The sequence below is a fragment of the Amphiprion ocellaris genome, chromosome 21 (assembly GCF_022539595.1).
Source record: "Amphiprion ocellaris isolate individual 3 ecotype Okinawa chromosome 21, ASM2253959v1, whole genome shotgun sequence".
Taxonomy (NCBI): Eukaryota; Metazoa; Chordata; class Actinopteri; family Pomacentridae; genus Amphiprion; species Amphiprion ocellaris.
In genome coordinates, this window is record NC_072786.1 from 17,090,795 (window position 1) to 17,105,750 (window position 14,956).

Here is a 14,956-nt window from a genome sequence, read left to right on the forward strand (position 1 = left end):
CATGTAATATTCTGACAATGTCGGAAACAATGTCTACAACCAATGGGTAAAAATCTCCTTTAATTAATTTCAACACACTTTACTGGCTTGGTATTTGGCACAAGCTTCAAGACCAGATCATAGTTTGTGTCAGTGTGTGTGACACTCCCTCCTCACACACAAAAACAACAGTTAAGCAACCAGTTCGCATAGTGTACACACAAATAAGGTCTATACATTTTAGTGGGGCAGGGGACTTAAATGACTGTGGTGATAGAAAACTGTAAAAAAGAAAATGAGTCAAAGACTTTATTTCTCTCATGTGCCTCTGAAGTCCCAATCAAATCACTTTGAAGCTTTTGTCTCACATCTGGCATTGCTTATGTTTTGATACTTGAATAATCATCAAGGCATATTTCGGTCTTCATTGATGGAGCTGAGAATATATCAGCCAGCAGTAGATACCTATATATAGATATTTTCTAATATTGCTTATTTAATGTAACAAAAGGTAGAATCGTTTTTGTTCTCTGCAATCTTGAACTTTCATCCCCTTGCAGTGGCCTCTTTCATCGCCATGGTCACCTTGGTTTGTGTTTCTACACAGACACTAAATCATACTGTGCCTTTTTCATGTAAACACTATATTTTTTAAATGCTTGCATCTGGCCTTCTCGACTGTTTGTTGCCTTCTTTATGTGAATGTGAGAGAGAGGGAGATAATATGACATGGGAGCTGTTTGCTGAAGCCCGTGGAGTGTGGCAGAGTGGTTCAGAGAGAGGAAGAGCTGACGAGAAACATAGCGGCAAAGAGAGCGCGATAGCAGAGAGGCAACAGTGATCAGGTGAGGATAACAGAGAGGCAGAGGAGCTGCAGAAACAGGCAATTTTACATGGAAAAAAGCAGCCATGCACAACTGACAGCAACTCTCCTCTCTTCCATGTCTCCCTCTCATCCTCTCTGTTCTCCTTCCCCTTGAAGGCTGTTCAGGTCTGTTCTAATACAAAGCATTTATGTTCGCGGAGAGGGTTGTTGATCCCTTTAAAGGGCCCATATGGTGAACAGCCCATTTTTATTGTGCTTTGTACTCGGTCTAAACTCAGAGGTTTAAAATAAAAGCAATTGAGATATGAAGATGTTTACCACAACTAGATTGTATCCCAGGTTTACAAGCCAGTAAGAATTTTACTGAGCTGCTACACTCAAACTGCTGTCTCACAGTCCACCAGGTTCGTTTACTTTCTGGGGCTGCTTCTGTTAACTGTAAAATGTCTCAGCCACAAGCAAAACACACCAAATGTTCTGCTGTTGGCTGCAAGAGTGAACACAAGAATCTTCATGCACTCCCAGCATCTGAGGAACTAAACCCAGGTGGATTACTTTTAATATTGATGACAGCGTCACCACAACAATTAGAAAATCCTTACTGTTGGCACATTGTGCAGCTAATGTGGCTAATGTTACTATCTGATTTCTTTGTGTGCCCACAGTACAGAGCTCTACAGAAACTGTAATGTTTTGGGACAGTCAGAAATGCTGCAAAGTTCAAGACTGATATGAAACCAATAATGAAGGACTGGCTAGGTTACTATGTTTTCTTGAAACTGGTTGTTCTTCAGCTTCATCTGCCAATGGTGTACATCTGTTTACTTCTCTCCTGCTCTCTGTGCTCACACATACTGTATTTTAATACAACCGAATTCCCTAAAGAGCCGTTCTGTTTACGTTTTCTTGTTTCTGTGGTCAGACAACTGAAAAAGTGTAAAACAATGACTTAAACACAGCCCATTAAGACTACATGTTAACCATCAGTCACTTCAAAGCCATTTCCAATCTGATGCTCTATACTGCTAAAAAAAATGGATTTCATGACCATAGTGTCACCTGACAAACTAACCAAACACATGAGGTAAAAACAGCCACTCTACTATGAATTTGGGTATATGTCCATGTAAAATGTTTGCTCCGAGAGAAAGCTGGTTTCATTCGCGTTTGTGGTGTCTGTCGTGTAGTCAACTGTTTTGCTCCACACGGTAAATCACAGATGCAGAGAGAGTCTTCTTCCTGAAGGGTCCATGGACAGCAGTTGCTCAGTTAAAGCTATCAGCTAATTTAGAACAGGGCTAAAATGTGAAATGAGCCATTTTTGCCGAGCTAAAAAATTAAAAGACACATTCTGGTAAAATGTGAAACTTTCATTAATTAGCTGAAAAGGGGTACAATGTGGGACCTTCAATAATTTCTCATGCCCTGCATGAAGTAATCAATATCTAATGCCACTGCGCTGAAAGAAGCATGTATTTTTCACATTTGTACAAGATCACTATGCAATAATGATAATAATGAGAAGAAAACAAAAGCTCCAGACTCACAGTAAACTTGAAGAGGTACTTTGTCACAATCCCATCTTGTCCCCAAAATTTTGCTCTTGGTTGCTGCATATGGGACATAGTGATAGTCATGATCACAACTTTCTAAACCTTTACACAATCACAGAAATTATACAGGGACTGACTTGATGAAGCTTAGATGCAAGTGTGGTCAGTCCCAGTGTCACTGTTTAGGTCTTTATTTGTCTGTTTTGCTTTTATCAGTACCTGCAAGCAGAATTTATTTAGTGTTTTTAAATTGTCAATATATCATGATGAAACTAATCAGCATGTGTATTGTCTAATTAAGCTTTAATTTTGCATTTCTTTACATGACACTGAAGACATTTAAGTGGAGAGCTCACATTGTATTTGCCTACAAAGCTCATGCAGCCTTTTAATCAATTTAAGCTATTTTTAATTTAATCTGAACATATCAGGCCTATTTATAGACTCCTGGGTCACATTAGGCAAAGCTATTTGTGAACAGTACAATATTAGCATATCATCCTTGACAAATAGCTAAATCCAGTATACACAATCCAGTAATATTTGATGTAAACATTGATTTGAATAGTTTAAAACTTATCATTGGATACACAGAAGCTGTGTTCATTAATGCAAAACATCTAAAGTGTCCCTCTGTGCTTTTAAGTTATATTCTGTAACTTCATCAAGGACAAAGACAAAGCAGTTAACTGCAATGTCCCCTGTGGCTGCCAACACCTACGTCCTTGGTATTCGGGCGCAGAATGTGTCATGCATTTTCAAAATAGCGATCCTGACATGAATACCAAGCCTTATAATGATAGTGCAAACACCTTGAGTTATAAACAGGGTGGGAGATTAACACCAGCTCCCAGCTAAATGTGGCTAATTTATGGCCAGGCCTCTGCTGGACATACCTCCTGGGATTTAACATGGGGGATGCAGGCAAAAACTAATTTGATCGTAAACCATAATGTGTTTTGCCTTACACAAATGCTCTGTTAAACCAAATTGTACATGAATGTTCTCCCTGTAAGCAGCTGCCTTCAGAAATTTACATTTGTCAGGTTCAAAACAGAAATTAAAACCCAGCCAATGTGGCCCTAAAACTGCCAGCCAGATTGTGTTTTGTAGCAAGTTATTAGCAAACTTTTTAATAGCAGAAGTGTCTTTAGCGTGTCACTCATTGTTAGTGGGATTCAGCATTTGGTGTTTTGTATCCGTGTAGCAGGATGATCACAGACGAGGAAGGTAAAAGAAAGAATGATGAAGGAAAAGAGACGGAAATAAATACAGTGGAAAGGAGGACATAAAAACAGAGAGGCAGGTCTATATGCCACAGGCTTTCTCCTCAGCAGCAGTAGCTGAGACTCTCTGCATGACCTGCCTGCCTGCCTGTGTGTGTGTGTGTGTGTGTGTGTGTGTGTGTGTGTGTGTGTGTGTGTGTGTGTGTGTGTGTGTGTGTGTGTGTGTGTGTGTGTGTGTGTGTGTGTTTATGTGTGTGTGTGGGTGTGTGTGTGTGTGTGTTTGCGCAGCATGCATTTTTTTCTGGTTTTATGTCTCCCTCAGTCTGCCTCATATCACAGCTGTGTGTGTGTGTGTGTGTGTGTGTGTGTGTGTGTGTGTGTGTGTGTGTGTGTGTGTGTGTGCATGCGTGCGTGAGTGCATGTGCGTGAGTGCACGTGCATGCTCACTGCTGCTGTGGTGTGTCATGCCCCTCTTAGAAAACCCGCTGGGTCCTAGCTAGCACTCACACTGAGCGAAAGAGGGGAAGGAAGAGAGCTATGGATGGGTGAGGGAACGGAGAGGAAAAGGGGGAAGTTGAAAAATAAAAGCGATGAAGATAAGAACGAATCAGCATGTTAAAATGGAGGGTCGAAAACTACGCTAAGAGGGTTAAAAAAAAGGAGGAGTGATGCTGGAACAGAGGTGAGAGCGTGATGCCAGCTGTTTGTGTGTCTCCAATACAGAACGTTTCCTAAGTTTCTGCTTGTCATGCAACCTAATATGTGTGTGTCTTTTTGTGCGTGTTTGTGCAACTTTATGTGACCATATTTGATGATTCAGGGGAGGGCTCTAACCGGATAATTGCTCGCCTCATCTGCACCCGCAGCGATTGCCGGTTGCCAAGGTTACGTGGGCGTGTGTCAACACGTCCCCCTGAAGGCCGACACCTTCCTGAATGGATATTACCATGACTCTGTAGATTCTTTCTTTTCTCTAATCCACACACACACAACATCAAGTGGGCTGCGCCTGCACACAGCAGCATATGAAAGAGAAAGCGGACAGTAACAATGCCCCGAGTGTCCTGAGATCTTTTTGTGTGTGTTTGTCTGTGTGCGCGTGCATGTGTGTGCATGCCTGTATGCAGTGAATCTTTTATGTTCCTTCAGGTGTTTCCTTGCTTCACCAGGGCTTCACCTACAGTACAGTGCTGAAACATACCCTATGTATGTATGTGTGTGTGTGTGTGTGTGTGTGTGTGTGTGTGTGTGTGTGTGTGTGTGTTATACTCCTTCCTTCAAAGCCTCTCTGCTCTCTCTCCTCTTTCCCTTCCAGCTTTCTCATTGTGTTGCTGCTTCTTGCTCCCTCCTCTGTCTTCTGTTCGATTCTTTCTGGGAACCTTTGTTTCATGTCATCCCTATCTCTCTCTTTTTCTCTAAACCTATGTTTCAATCAATAAAGGTGAAAATACTGAAAAGAAAAAGAAACAGCCAAATTTCCTGTGTGAATTAAATAATTTAAATGCACAGCAGGCAATTCCTGTTGCGAGAATCTCTCAAAGCAATAGTAGAAGATGTAGTTTTTATGACATTGTGAAGTAGTATGGGATCATGGGAGTTTTCCCCACAATTGTCGGACATGACTCAGACAGAAAATAGTCAGAAGAGTTAATGTATAAAAGTTTTAGCATTGTTAACTAAGACAAAGGTTGTGTCTTTTGTTGATGGAGGCATAAACAGACCTCAAAACATTAACAGGACCTTCAGCTTAATTTGTTGCTTCCAGCTGTTTGTAGGCGTTTGTCCTCTGAGTTTATTACATACCTGCAGCATCACACCTGCAACAAATTGCAAAATTATCTTTTAGATGCGCTGACAAGCCAAACCGCTACTGTAACTAATGACATCTGTCAACGAAACAAATATATTGAACCAACTGTGATCCCTCACAAGTGATCAATACAAGCAATAGAATAAAAAGCAATCCAGCGGCTTGCTAGTTTGCCTAATTCTTCCGCTTCTTCTTCCCAGGGTACCAGATTGCAACCCAAATGGCTCCTAATGCAACCTTTATTTTGAGAGTATATAAGTTAATATTTAATGTGGTTGCATTCGTGCTAGTGACCACAGAAGCAACCATCTGAGGAAATAGGTAGCACCGGTGCCCCATTAAAATAATTTTTGGCCTCTGACTTTTCATCTGGTGTTTGACATTGAATAAAATTGCATATTTCTCTGTGTTTGAATGTTTTTGGAAGTCTTTGAGATAATGTAGGTACACAGGCAAACACATTATACAGCATCAGTCTTGTCATTTTAAAACATCTAAATGCCAAAATGTTACTCTTAATAAGGTTTTAAATGGATTTGCTTTAGATATAAATCATCTTTTCCATTAAGGATCCGACAGCTGAGTGTTTGGGCGTGCACCACATGGGCGTAAATACCCTGAGCAGTGAGTCCCTGGTTTAATTCCCACCCGTAAAAACTAATTCATGCTTTTCACTTCCGGCTGTCATACTGAACCTAGAAACACACACTTGGATATAGAAGCTGGTTTCAGATAGCATTATGACTGTGTTTATGTGATCATTCTTGAGGTCTGCCTGTGGATGGACAGAGCACAGGATATCTACAGAATTTAGAACTTCCCAGAGGGATCAAACCTCTGACTCCTCTCCACAGCCTCCACAGCAGTGAGGACATCTTGTCCTCCTACATCTTTCTACCCTTCACCTCCTCTAGCTCTTCAGATGGTGTTGACTCCTAGTAAACTCACGCTGTGGTTTCCTCAAATTTTCAGCTCGGCACTCAAGGTTTCCTGCAGAACCAGCCACCGCCACCCAGCCGTCCGGTTCCTTCTGTCTCCTCTGTTCTGTTTGCGCTATGTCAATGGAAAGCATGTCAAGTCTAAACTCCTCATATCAAGCATTTGTTTAAACACTGTTTGCTTTCCTGCAACACCTACAGTCGGTTCGCTTGTAGTCCCTGCAGATCCTCGCATATTTGGGTGGATGATGAAATTTACGTCATGTGTACTGTTGTCTGCTGAAAGCACTGATTTCCCCTAAGCAGGGCATTTCATGTCTGTTTCTGCAGCAGCGTTTTCCAGTTCCTCCTGAGAGATCCCAGGCCAGATGAGATGCGTAATACCTCCAGTGAGTTCTGGGTGTACCTTGGGGCCTCCTCCCAGTGGGACATGGCCAGAAAACCTCCAGCCTCCCGGGAAGGAGCAGCAACTCTGGCCCAAAACTCTCCTCAGACATCTGAGCTCCTCACCTCGTCAGTGAAACTAAACCTAGCCACTCTGTAGAGAAAAACTCTTCAGCGGCTTGTGTCTCTTTCGATCTCTATCCAGAGCAAGAGGAGCAGGCAGAGTTGAGGGTGACAAGCCGGAATAATACCATGATGCCGGCTAATGAACATTGAGGTATTACTGAAAACACCCGAAAAGGTGGGAGAGACAGGAGAAGAAGTTGAGTGGGTAAAAAATGTAGATGGTGGGAGTAGAACGGGAAGGGGCTGGTGCATACAGAGAGAGATAACAGGAGGTCACTGCCAGGAGATGCGAAGCCTGTTTTTCTCTGTGTATCCGTCTCTCTCTTTTATCCCTCTCCATCTATCTCCACCTCCGTTTCTTTCTCTTTGTTCCTTTTTGTTCACTTTCTCTTCCCTCTCTCTGACAGCTCGTCTGTGCTCCCGTCTCGCCACAGTGCCTCAAAGGCTGGATGTGTGTGTTCATATATATATATATGTGTGTGTGTGTTATGCACTGCCGCCTTGCTCCAATTTTTTGCACCACACAGGCTGCCTAGGTGTGTGTGTGTGTGTCCTCAACAATGCTTTTCTTTTCTGCCAGCTCTGCAGTCTGACATAGGAGATTTTTCAGCCGTGTGCTCTCTCTCCCTCAGTAGTCAGCATTTTGGCATTTTCTCAATGCACTCTGTCATCTGTTGGCATGAATAGGCTGCATATTGTTGTGTGTGTATGTTAGTGTGTGTGTGTGTGTGTGTGTGTGTGTGTGTGTGTGTGTGTGTGTGTGTGTGTGTGTGTGTGTGTGTGTGTTGTGTGTGTGCGTTTTCTGGCTGGAATTTACTCTATCTCTCTGTTTGTCTGTGTTTGTGCAGGGAACCATGAAGGTGGAAAACAGCTAATTTTCAATCTTAGAAATTACACTTGGCAGGTTTTTGATGCAGACATACACATGCCAGTAGCAGAGAGACGCAGGCAGAATCCCTCGAATCGAGTTCACGAGCAAAGCGTGACACCGAGCGGAGTCAGGTTCGAAAAAGACAACAGCCGAGTCGTCTCTCAGGACAAAACCTATTCGAAGGATTTAACCAGCATCTGTTCAATATCTGAGTCCCACCTGGGTTCGATCTCAGAATTTAGCCTGGAGAAAGAACAGAAATTTGACAGAGACACAGAATGCTTTTAGGTCAGGCTGTTTTGTGTGCTGAAGCTTTCGATTTACCAGTCGATCTACGTTCCAGACCGCAGTCATGAGCTCTGGGTAATGACCGGAAGAATGAGGTGGCAGATAGAAGCGACTAAAATGAGTTTTCTCCATAGGGTGGCTGGGCTCAGCCTTAGAAATAGGATGGGAAGCTCGGACATCCGGAGGGAGCTCGGAGTAGAGTTGCTGCTCCTTCATGTCTAAAGAAGCCAGCTGACGTGGTTCATGCATCTGGTTAGGATGCCTCTTACATGTCTTGCTTTGGAGGTTTTCCAGGCATCCCCACATAGCAAGAGAGAACGGTATAGAACCACAAACTACTGGAGGAATTGTATATCTCATCTGGCCTGTGAACGTCTTGAGATCCCCAAAGAAGAATTGAAAAAAAACCCCATCTCAACCTGTTTATACATGAAACCTGACCCCAGATAAAATGGAAGAAAATGAATGTTTTGTTATTTTTATTTTTATGTTTTATTTTATTAAGCAAAAATCACACAATTGCTTGACTAAAAAAGCCAATCTGGACCTAAAACCGTAGTTGGTAAAATCAAGACAAATCCATGCCAAAATACCTTTTAAACTTTTAGCCTGAGAGATTTCAAACCAACGAATTATTGACACCGCTGAATGAAACACATCAGCATTCAGCGCACAGATGACTCACCGATAGTGGCTGAATGTGCTGCCACACAGATTTTTTACTCACCAGCTGCGCTTCCACATCAAAGAAAAATGAAATATCTAAAAGTATTTAAATCCTAATGTAGTGTGATGTTATTCATCTCACATTCTCTTCGTTTTTGCCACTCAGTGTCATATAAAGAAATTTCTTTCCACATAAAACAGGGCATAGTAAATAATCTGAAACATAACTCGGACAAAATATAAATACATTATGAAGTACAGAAACTCTCTTGTTTTACTCTTTCTCGCTTCTGTGCAGTGACAATATCTTATAGCTCTTTCTGATTAAATATGAATTGCCTGGTAGCTTGAGTATTTTCTTTTCAACATCCAGATTTTGTGTTTATGTGTCATTTCAGTGGATGGCAAAAGTCACGGGCAGATGTAAGGATGGAAGATGAGGAAAAGTCCCTGAATTTTTGTCACAAGAGAGTGGGTCCAAGCTGAGTCATTAATGGCCTCATAGTTGCACAGAGAAGCAAAAGAATATTCTGTTTTTTGCATAATTTTATTACAGCAAACCATTTGTTTTTGACAAATTTTTGAATGAGGCATGTGGAATAAAGATATTTTTATGAAACATGATCTCAAGCTTAGATTTGTTTAAGTTTTCCAATGAAACAGAACATTGGTTCACAGAATATCTGATATTTTTTTCTGTTTTTACAGTTTCTGGCTCTGAGACGTGCAATTTTGGTGATTTTTAAAAAAAAGGATATAATAATTTCAAGCCAGAGGGCAGGTTTTTGGGTTCAGAGGGAAATTATGATACAGAGAGTCAAAGGAAGAAAGGAAGGAATGATAAAGAGAGATTTTGGAAGACTGGTGAAGCTGACACAAGCACACAAAAACCAATTCCTCATAAGGTAAATCATTTAGTCTTAGGGTGCAGATTCAGACTTAGGTGCAGGTCAAGGTCAGGGTAAAGGTTACTGTTTGGCAAGTAGCGATTACCGTGTGGGTTAGGCTCCAGCTCCAGGAAATGAATGTAAGTCAATGTTTTGCCCTCTGAAGTGATGGAACCATGACTGCATGTTCTGCGTGTGTGTGTGTTTTCTGACCTGACACAGTACAAGGCTTCCCAGCAATTTATAGGCCAGATGAATCAATTCAGAGACAAGCAGTAAATCAGGCCAGACCAGCCGAGACTTGCACTGCTTCATCCCCAAATGAACATGTGATCCAAACTAAAGCTGTGTGACTGTGTGTGTCTCTTACTCAAAATGTGAAGGTTTCTTTTTGCGTTTTTATCTGCGATATCGGACCATGTGTGTGTGTGTGTGTGTGTGTGTGTGTGTGTGTGTGTGTGTGTGTGTGTGTGTGTGTGTGTGTGTGTGTGGTAATTTCTCCAGGGAGGGGATCAGGAGACCAGTGTAGTTTGGAACTCCAGGGTACCAGGGGGAAATCAGGGGATCTGACCCAGCCTCGGTGGCTCCTCCCTGGGCCTCCCGATCAGGGATTCAACCTCTCCCAGAGTTCAGTAGTCCAGTGCCAGCGAGTGCTCTCTCAGTTGTGCCATTTCCACTGAGAAGCCAAACACCAATTGATTTATTAGTGTTTGACTTCCTGAACAATGGTGCAGCATGACTGTATGGAACATCAGTTCTAGTGTAAGCCAATTAGCCAAAAGCAATCATGTCACTACCATGTGAAAGCATTTTTGGAATGGTCATTTTTAAAAAGTCATTTACCGCTACTGTACAGATTTTCTCAGTTTTGTTAAATTAGTAGTAAAATCACTGGGGTAAAAATTACATGTAAACCACATAAAGACAAACAAACAAAAAAATACAGGTTAAAGCTGTAAATACTATCAAAAAAATCTGTATCTTTACAAAGAGTAATCCATTCTTTTATAGATATATAGATGTACTCATAAACAAAATGACCTTGCACTGAGCACAGGCGTGTGTTATGCATGTGAACGTTATGTACAGATACCGAATTGCGTGACCTAAATATGTAGCGGGGGGCTGGAATTGATGAGACTCGGAAACACCCCCGCAATTTAATCAGTTGTTCCTTGTATCATTTCTGATGGATAAGTCTTAATAAATCTGCAGCGGTGGATTTGTAGTAGGATCACAATCATGTGATCGTCAGCAGGCAGCTGACATAGTGTTCACTTGTCATAGTTACAGTGACGCCGTGCTGCTATCTCACAATGATACGGAAATCTTTGACAAATCCGTGGACCTAGACTATGAGCCACATCACTGATAAAATCGAATCACTTGGGCATTGTGTTATTTCTGACCTTCCCTGAAAATTTCACCCAAATCCGTCAGTCCGTTTTTGAGTAATGTTGCTAACAGCCAGACAAAACAACGCCGATCGTCCTATAACTCAGCCGAGGCTCCGCCTCCTTCACGAAGTAATAAGCTTATAGAATAATGCAATTAGCAATGATAGTAGTCTTATGTTTGCATTCCCCTAATGTAAACTACTGTTCAAAAGTTTGGGGTCACTTAGAAATGTCCTTATTTTTGAAAGAAAAGACTTTTTTTTCAACGAAGACTGCATTAAATTAGAAATACAGTCTAGACATTGTTAATGTGGTAAATGACTATTCTAGTTGGAAATGGATGATTTTAATGGAATTTCTCCATAGGGGTACAGAGGAACATTTCCAGCAACCATCACTCACCATCACTGTGTTCTAATGCTACATTGTGTTAGCTAATGGTGTTGAAAGGCTAATTGATGATTAGAAACTCTTGAGCAATTATGTTAGCACATGAATAAAAGTGTGAATTTTCATGGAAAACATGAAATTGTGTGGGTGACTGCAAACTTTTCAATGGTCTGGATATAAATATAAAGTCGTGCACCTCAAACAATTTCACTTGTAGTTACATTATGTAAAAATACACCAGACATAGTAAGACACACTGTATGGACAAATCACTGCATCTGTTATGAAGGGAGAGAATAAAAAGCAGAGCATGTGTGGTCATATCATCACATTTATGAGAAAAGGGAATATGAGAACAACTTTTTATGGGTGTCTGGATGCCCAGTTGGAGGGAGGAGATCAGGGAAAGAGGGATAAATAAAAAGAGAAATTGAGAATTTCAGATTGATAGTGAAACAGAAAAACGTGAGAATATGAGAGGAAGGAGGAACAAGCTTTAGTGGTGGAGTGACAGAACAAAGCAGAGGGATGCAGAGAAACAGATGGCGATACAGAGCAGGGAGAGGTGTGAGAACGAGGGAAAAGGAGACATAGAAAGAGTGGGGAGGAGAAATATAGAGAAGATATATTTAGAGAAAGAGGGAGAGAGTTTTAGCCTCCCAGCTAGAGGCATGACTCATCTTCTGCCAGCTGACAGAAGGATGGATGGAGACGAGGAGGGGGGAGATGGACGGAGTCAGGGAGAGGGAGATGGAGGAGAGGGGGAGCGTGACGGAGGGGGACAGCGGAGAGGGGTGATGGAGGGTGAAAAACAGAATAAAAGAGGGTGAGTTTCCACAGGCCATCGTACATGCAACCACACATGTATACAGGAGGTGGAGAAAAAAAAACCAAAGAGACAGATATAAAGCCCAAGGCCTCTGCAAAGCCCATCTCAGCTGCTTTCAAGTCCCACTGCATTTCCCCCAGGGCTGTGTGAGAGCGAGGGAGGACGATGTGAGCAGTAAATTTCCCCGCAGCCAGCTGCATTTGGCACTTTGTTGCTGCACACGTGTGCGATTATGCATGTGTGTGTTTTGTAAACGGAAGAGACGTGAAGAAAGAGGGACAAAGAGTGACGGGGTACGTTGATAGTAAGGTGCAGGCATGATTTAATGGGTTTGTGGTTGAATTTCACTTTTTGAGCTCTTTACAAGTGTGTCCATATGTGTGCACAAAACTGCCATACATTATGTGTCAGCTCCGATTTGTTTTTCTCCGAGTTTTCACAGGAAAAACAGCAGGAGCTCGACGTTTTCTGCCAGATAAGAGAGGCTCAGTATGGAAATGCTGCACAGAAAGAAAACACAGCAGTGTTACACATAAAATCGACTTCAAATTCCTCATCAAGTTGAATGTTTTTGGAGTATTTTGCTTGGAAAAGACAAAGACTACGCCTCAGTACCTCGCATGAGCCTCCTTCATGTACAAACATTTGCATTGCGAAAGCGGCGTTGAGCAAAACCTTGAATCCCTAAATGCCTCCTCAGGGTCAGTGTTCTGCAGCGGTGCCTGGCCTTTGACCTCCTGATGGAGGCAGCAGAAGAAGGAAAGAAACTTGTTTTTGTGTTGAATGCAAAAAACATGTTTGTACTCATCCTGTGTGGAGAAATAAATCCATATTTACAACTCAGAGGTACAGCAGATAGGGGAATATATGTGCATTTCTTCAGCACTGTTAAAATCTAATGTGAGAAGTTTGTGCTTTACTTTGTTTCATAAAACATTTATCTAATAGTTGATATAATGTTGCTGGTCTAGGTTTTACATGAAAAAAATATAAAATAGTTCATATTAACTGCATCTTGATGAATTACAGTAAAAAAAATACCTTCAAAATCCTTCGCAAACATCAGTGCATCAGTAATATATAATAATACTCGAATAGGGTCATCTCTTAGTATACTATAAAAAATTTAAATTGTATTTAAATATCCTATTTCAAGGTTAAGAAAAACAATACATTTACAGACATTTTCATTATATATTTCATGGAGAAGCGTATATTTTACAGATTTTTGCTAAATTATTTCAATCGGATCCCTTCAATAAAGTGTTAATGCTCATGATGGTTGAATAACAGTCTTGTTCTGGAATCTAATGGGAAAAATTAATTTGCATCTACAATTACCAAGTTTAAATGGAAAAGTACACATAAATATACAACTAATAAGATTTACCATAGGAAATCTTTAATTACAAATAATTATTGTAATTCTTTGTACATTTCTGTACAATTTCAGAAGGTGGGAAAATGTATAACTAACAGTAAATTTTCTGTAAAAAATTCACAATAAATGCAATTTGGCATTATTGGCATAATAGTTATAGTAATTGTTGGGTTATTAATTTAGAAATAATGTCTGTAATTGTACAAACATTTTAAAAGCCCATTTAAGAAACAGGAAACTACAGTAAAATCTTTGTTATTTACTGCAAAATTAAGCAATTTTGTCACATTTTCAAAGTCTTTTTGGCTAATTTTACTCACAATGGAGTATTTTATAATGCAGTGTTGCCACATTTGTTTCAGTAAAACATCTGAATGCTTCCTCGCTGTTTGGAGGAAACTGATTGGGGAAGTTTGTTTGCACCAGAGTTGCCAAGAACAGCCTGAATGCACCACTAGTCGTGTCAGGACACACTGTGTCGTGTCTAGGAGGCTTAAAGGACTCTAACACACTGTCACATGTTTCCTATAAAACCTAATCAGGTCCCTTCAATAGGGTTGAAAGTCCTGATTAAGATGCTGCTGCTGCTGCCTTTGTTTCCTTGAGCCGAGACACAGGCTAGCATTTCCTTTCAGGTGTTCAGTGTGTTCTGTGTGTCCTCTCCCCTTTAACTGGAGAGCAATCAATTTGCAAGTGACTGTCATTTTTAAAAATTAATATTTAGCATTTTGGCACGAGCAGCTTCCAGGGGATCAGCTCAGACTTCATCAGTCGGCCGCAGCTGGCGTCCCTGCAGGAGGGAGCTGGCTGCTTCTGCTGCCGGAGTCTGGCACCGTAGGCAATAAAAAGTGAGGCTGTTGTTAATCCAGAGAGGAGCTGCCGACTTTCTCAGGCATTGCTCCCTGTTGCATGGCTATTGCTCATATCCTCCAGGGACAAGTCCTCTCTCTCTCTCTCTCTCTCTCTCTCTCTCTCTCTCTCTCTCTCTCTCTCTCTCTCTCTCTCTCTCTCTCTCTCTCTCTGTGTATCCATTACTTGGACACTCCCTCTCCCTTTCACTCGCTCTATTTTCCCTCCTACTTTCTTTCTTCATCTCACTTTGTCCAAGTTTTGTCTCCGTGCCCTCACCCCACCCTACTGCGTTTTACCCCCTCTCCTCCACTGTGGCTGAACTGCTCCTCCTTGTGTTTCAGTGGGAACATCACATGTCGACGGCAAACCTCACAGCAAACACCCATCATTGTTTGGGCCATGTATTTCTAAAATTGGTGGTCCCAAAATGAGTCCTATTTTGCTGCATTGTTTTAATTACACTTATTCTCAGGAGACGAGACACCTATTTAATCCAATGTAGCTTTTATGTATGTCAACCTAAATACAGTTTTAATTGGAAAATCAGGACCCT

General features: G+C 41.4%; 1 protein-coding gene across 7 annotated transcripts in view; it reads left to right on the plus strand.

Annotated features, from left to right (window-relative positions):
• Window positions 1–14,956, plus strand: part of wnt5b (wingless-type MMTV integration site family, member 5b) — a 110,974-nt gene that overhangs the window by 71,544 nt on the left and 24,474 nt on the right. For 2 of the 7 annotated variants that reach the window (XM_055006538.1, XM_055006536.1), the window contains one exon: window positions 6,663–6,721. The exons of 4 other annotated variants lie outside the window; for them this stretch is intronic. In XM_055006538.1, the coding sequence (XP_054862513.1) occupies window positions 6,701–6,721 (21 nt within the window). In that variant the 5' untranslated portion in view covers window positions 6,663–6,700. Of the gene's footprint in view, window positions 1–6,662; window positions 6,722–6,790; window positions 6,994–14,956 lie in introns of those variants that run through there. One more of the 7 variants, XM_035951955.2, reaches the window with a different exon arrangement.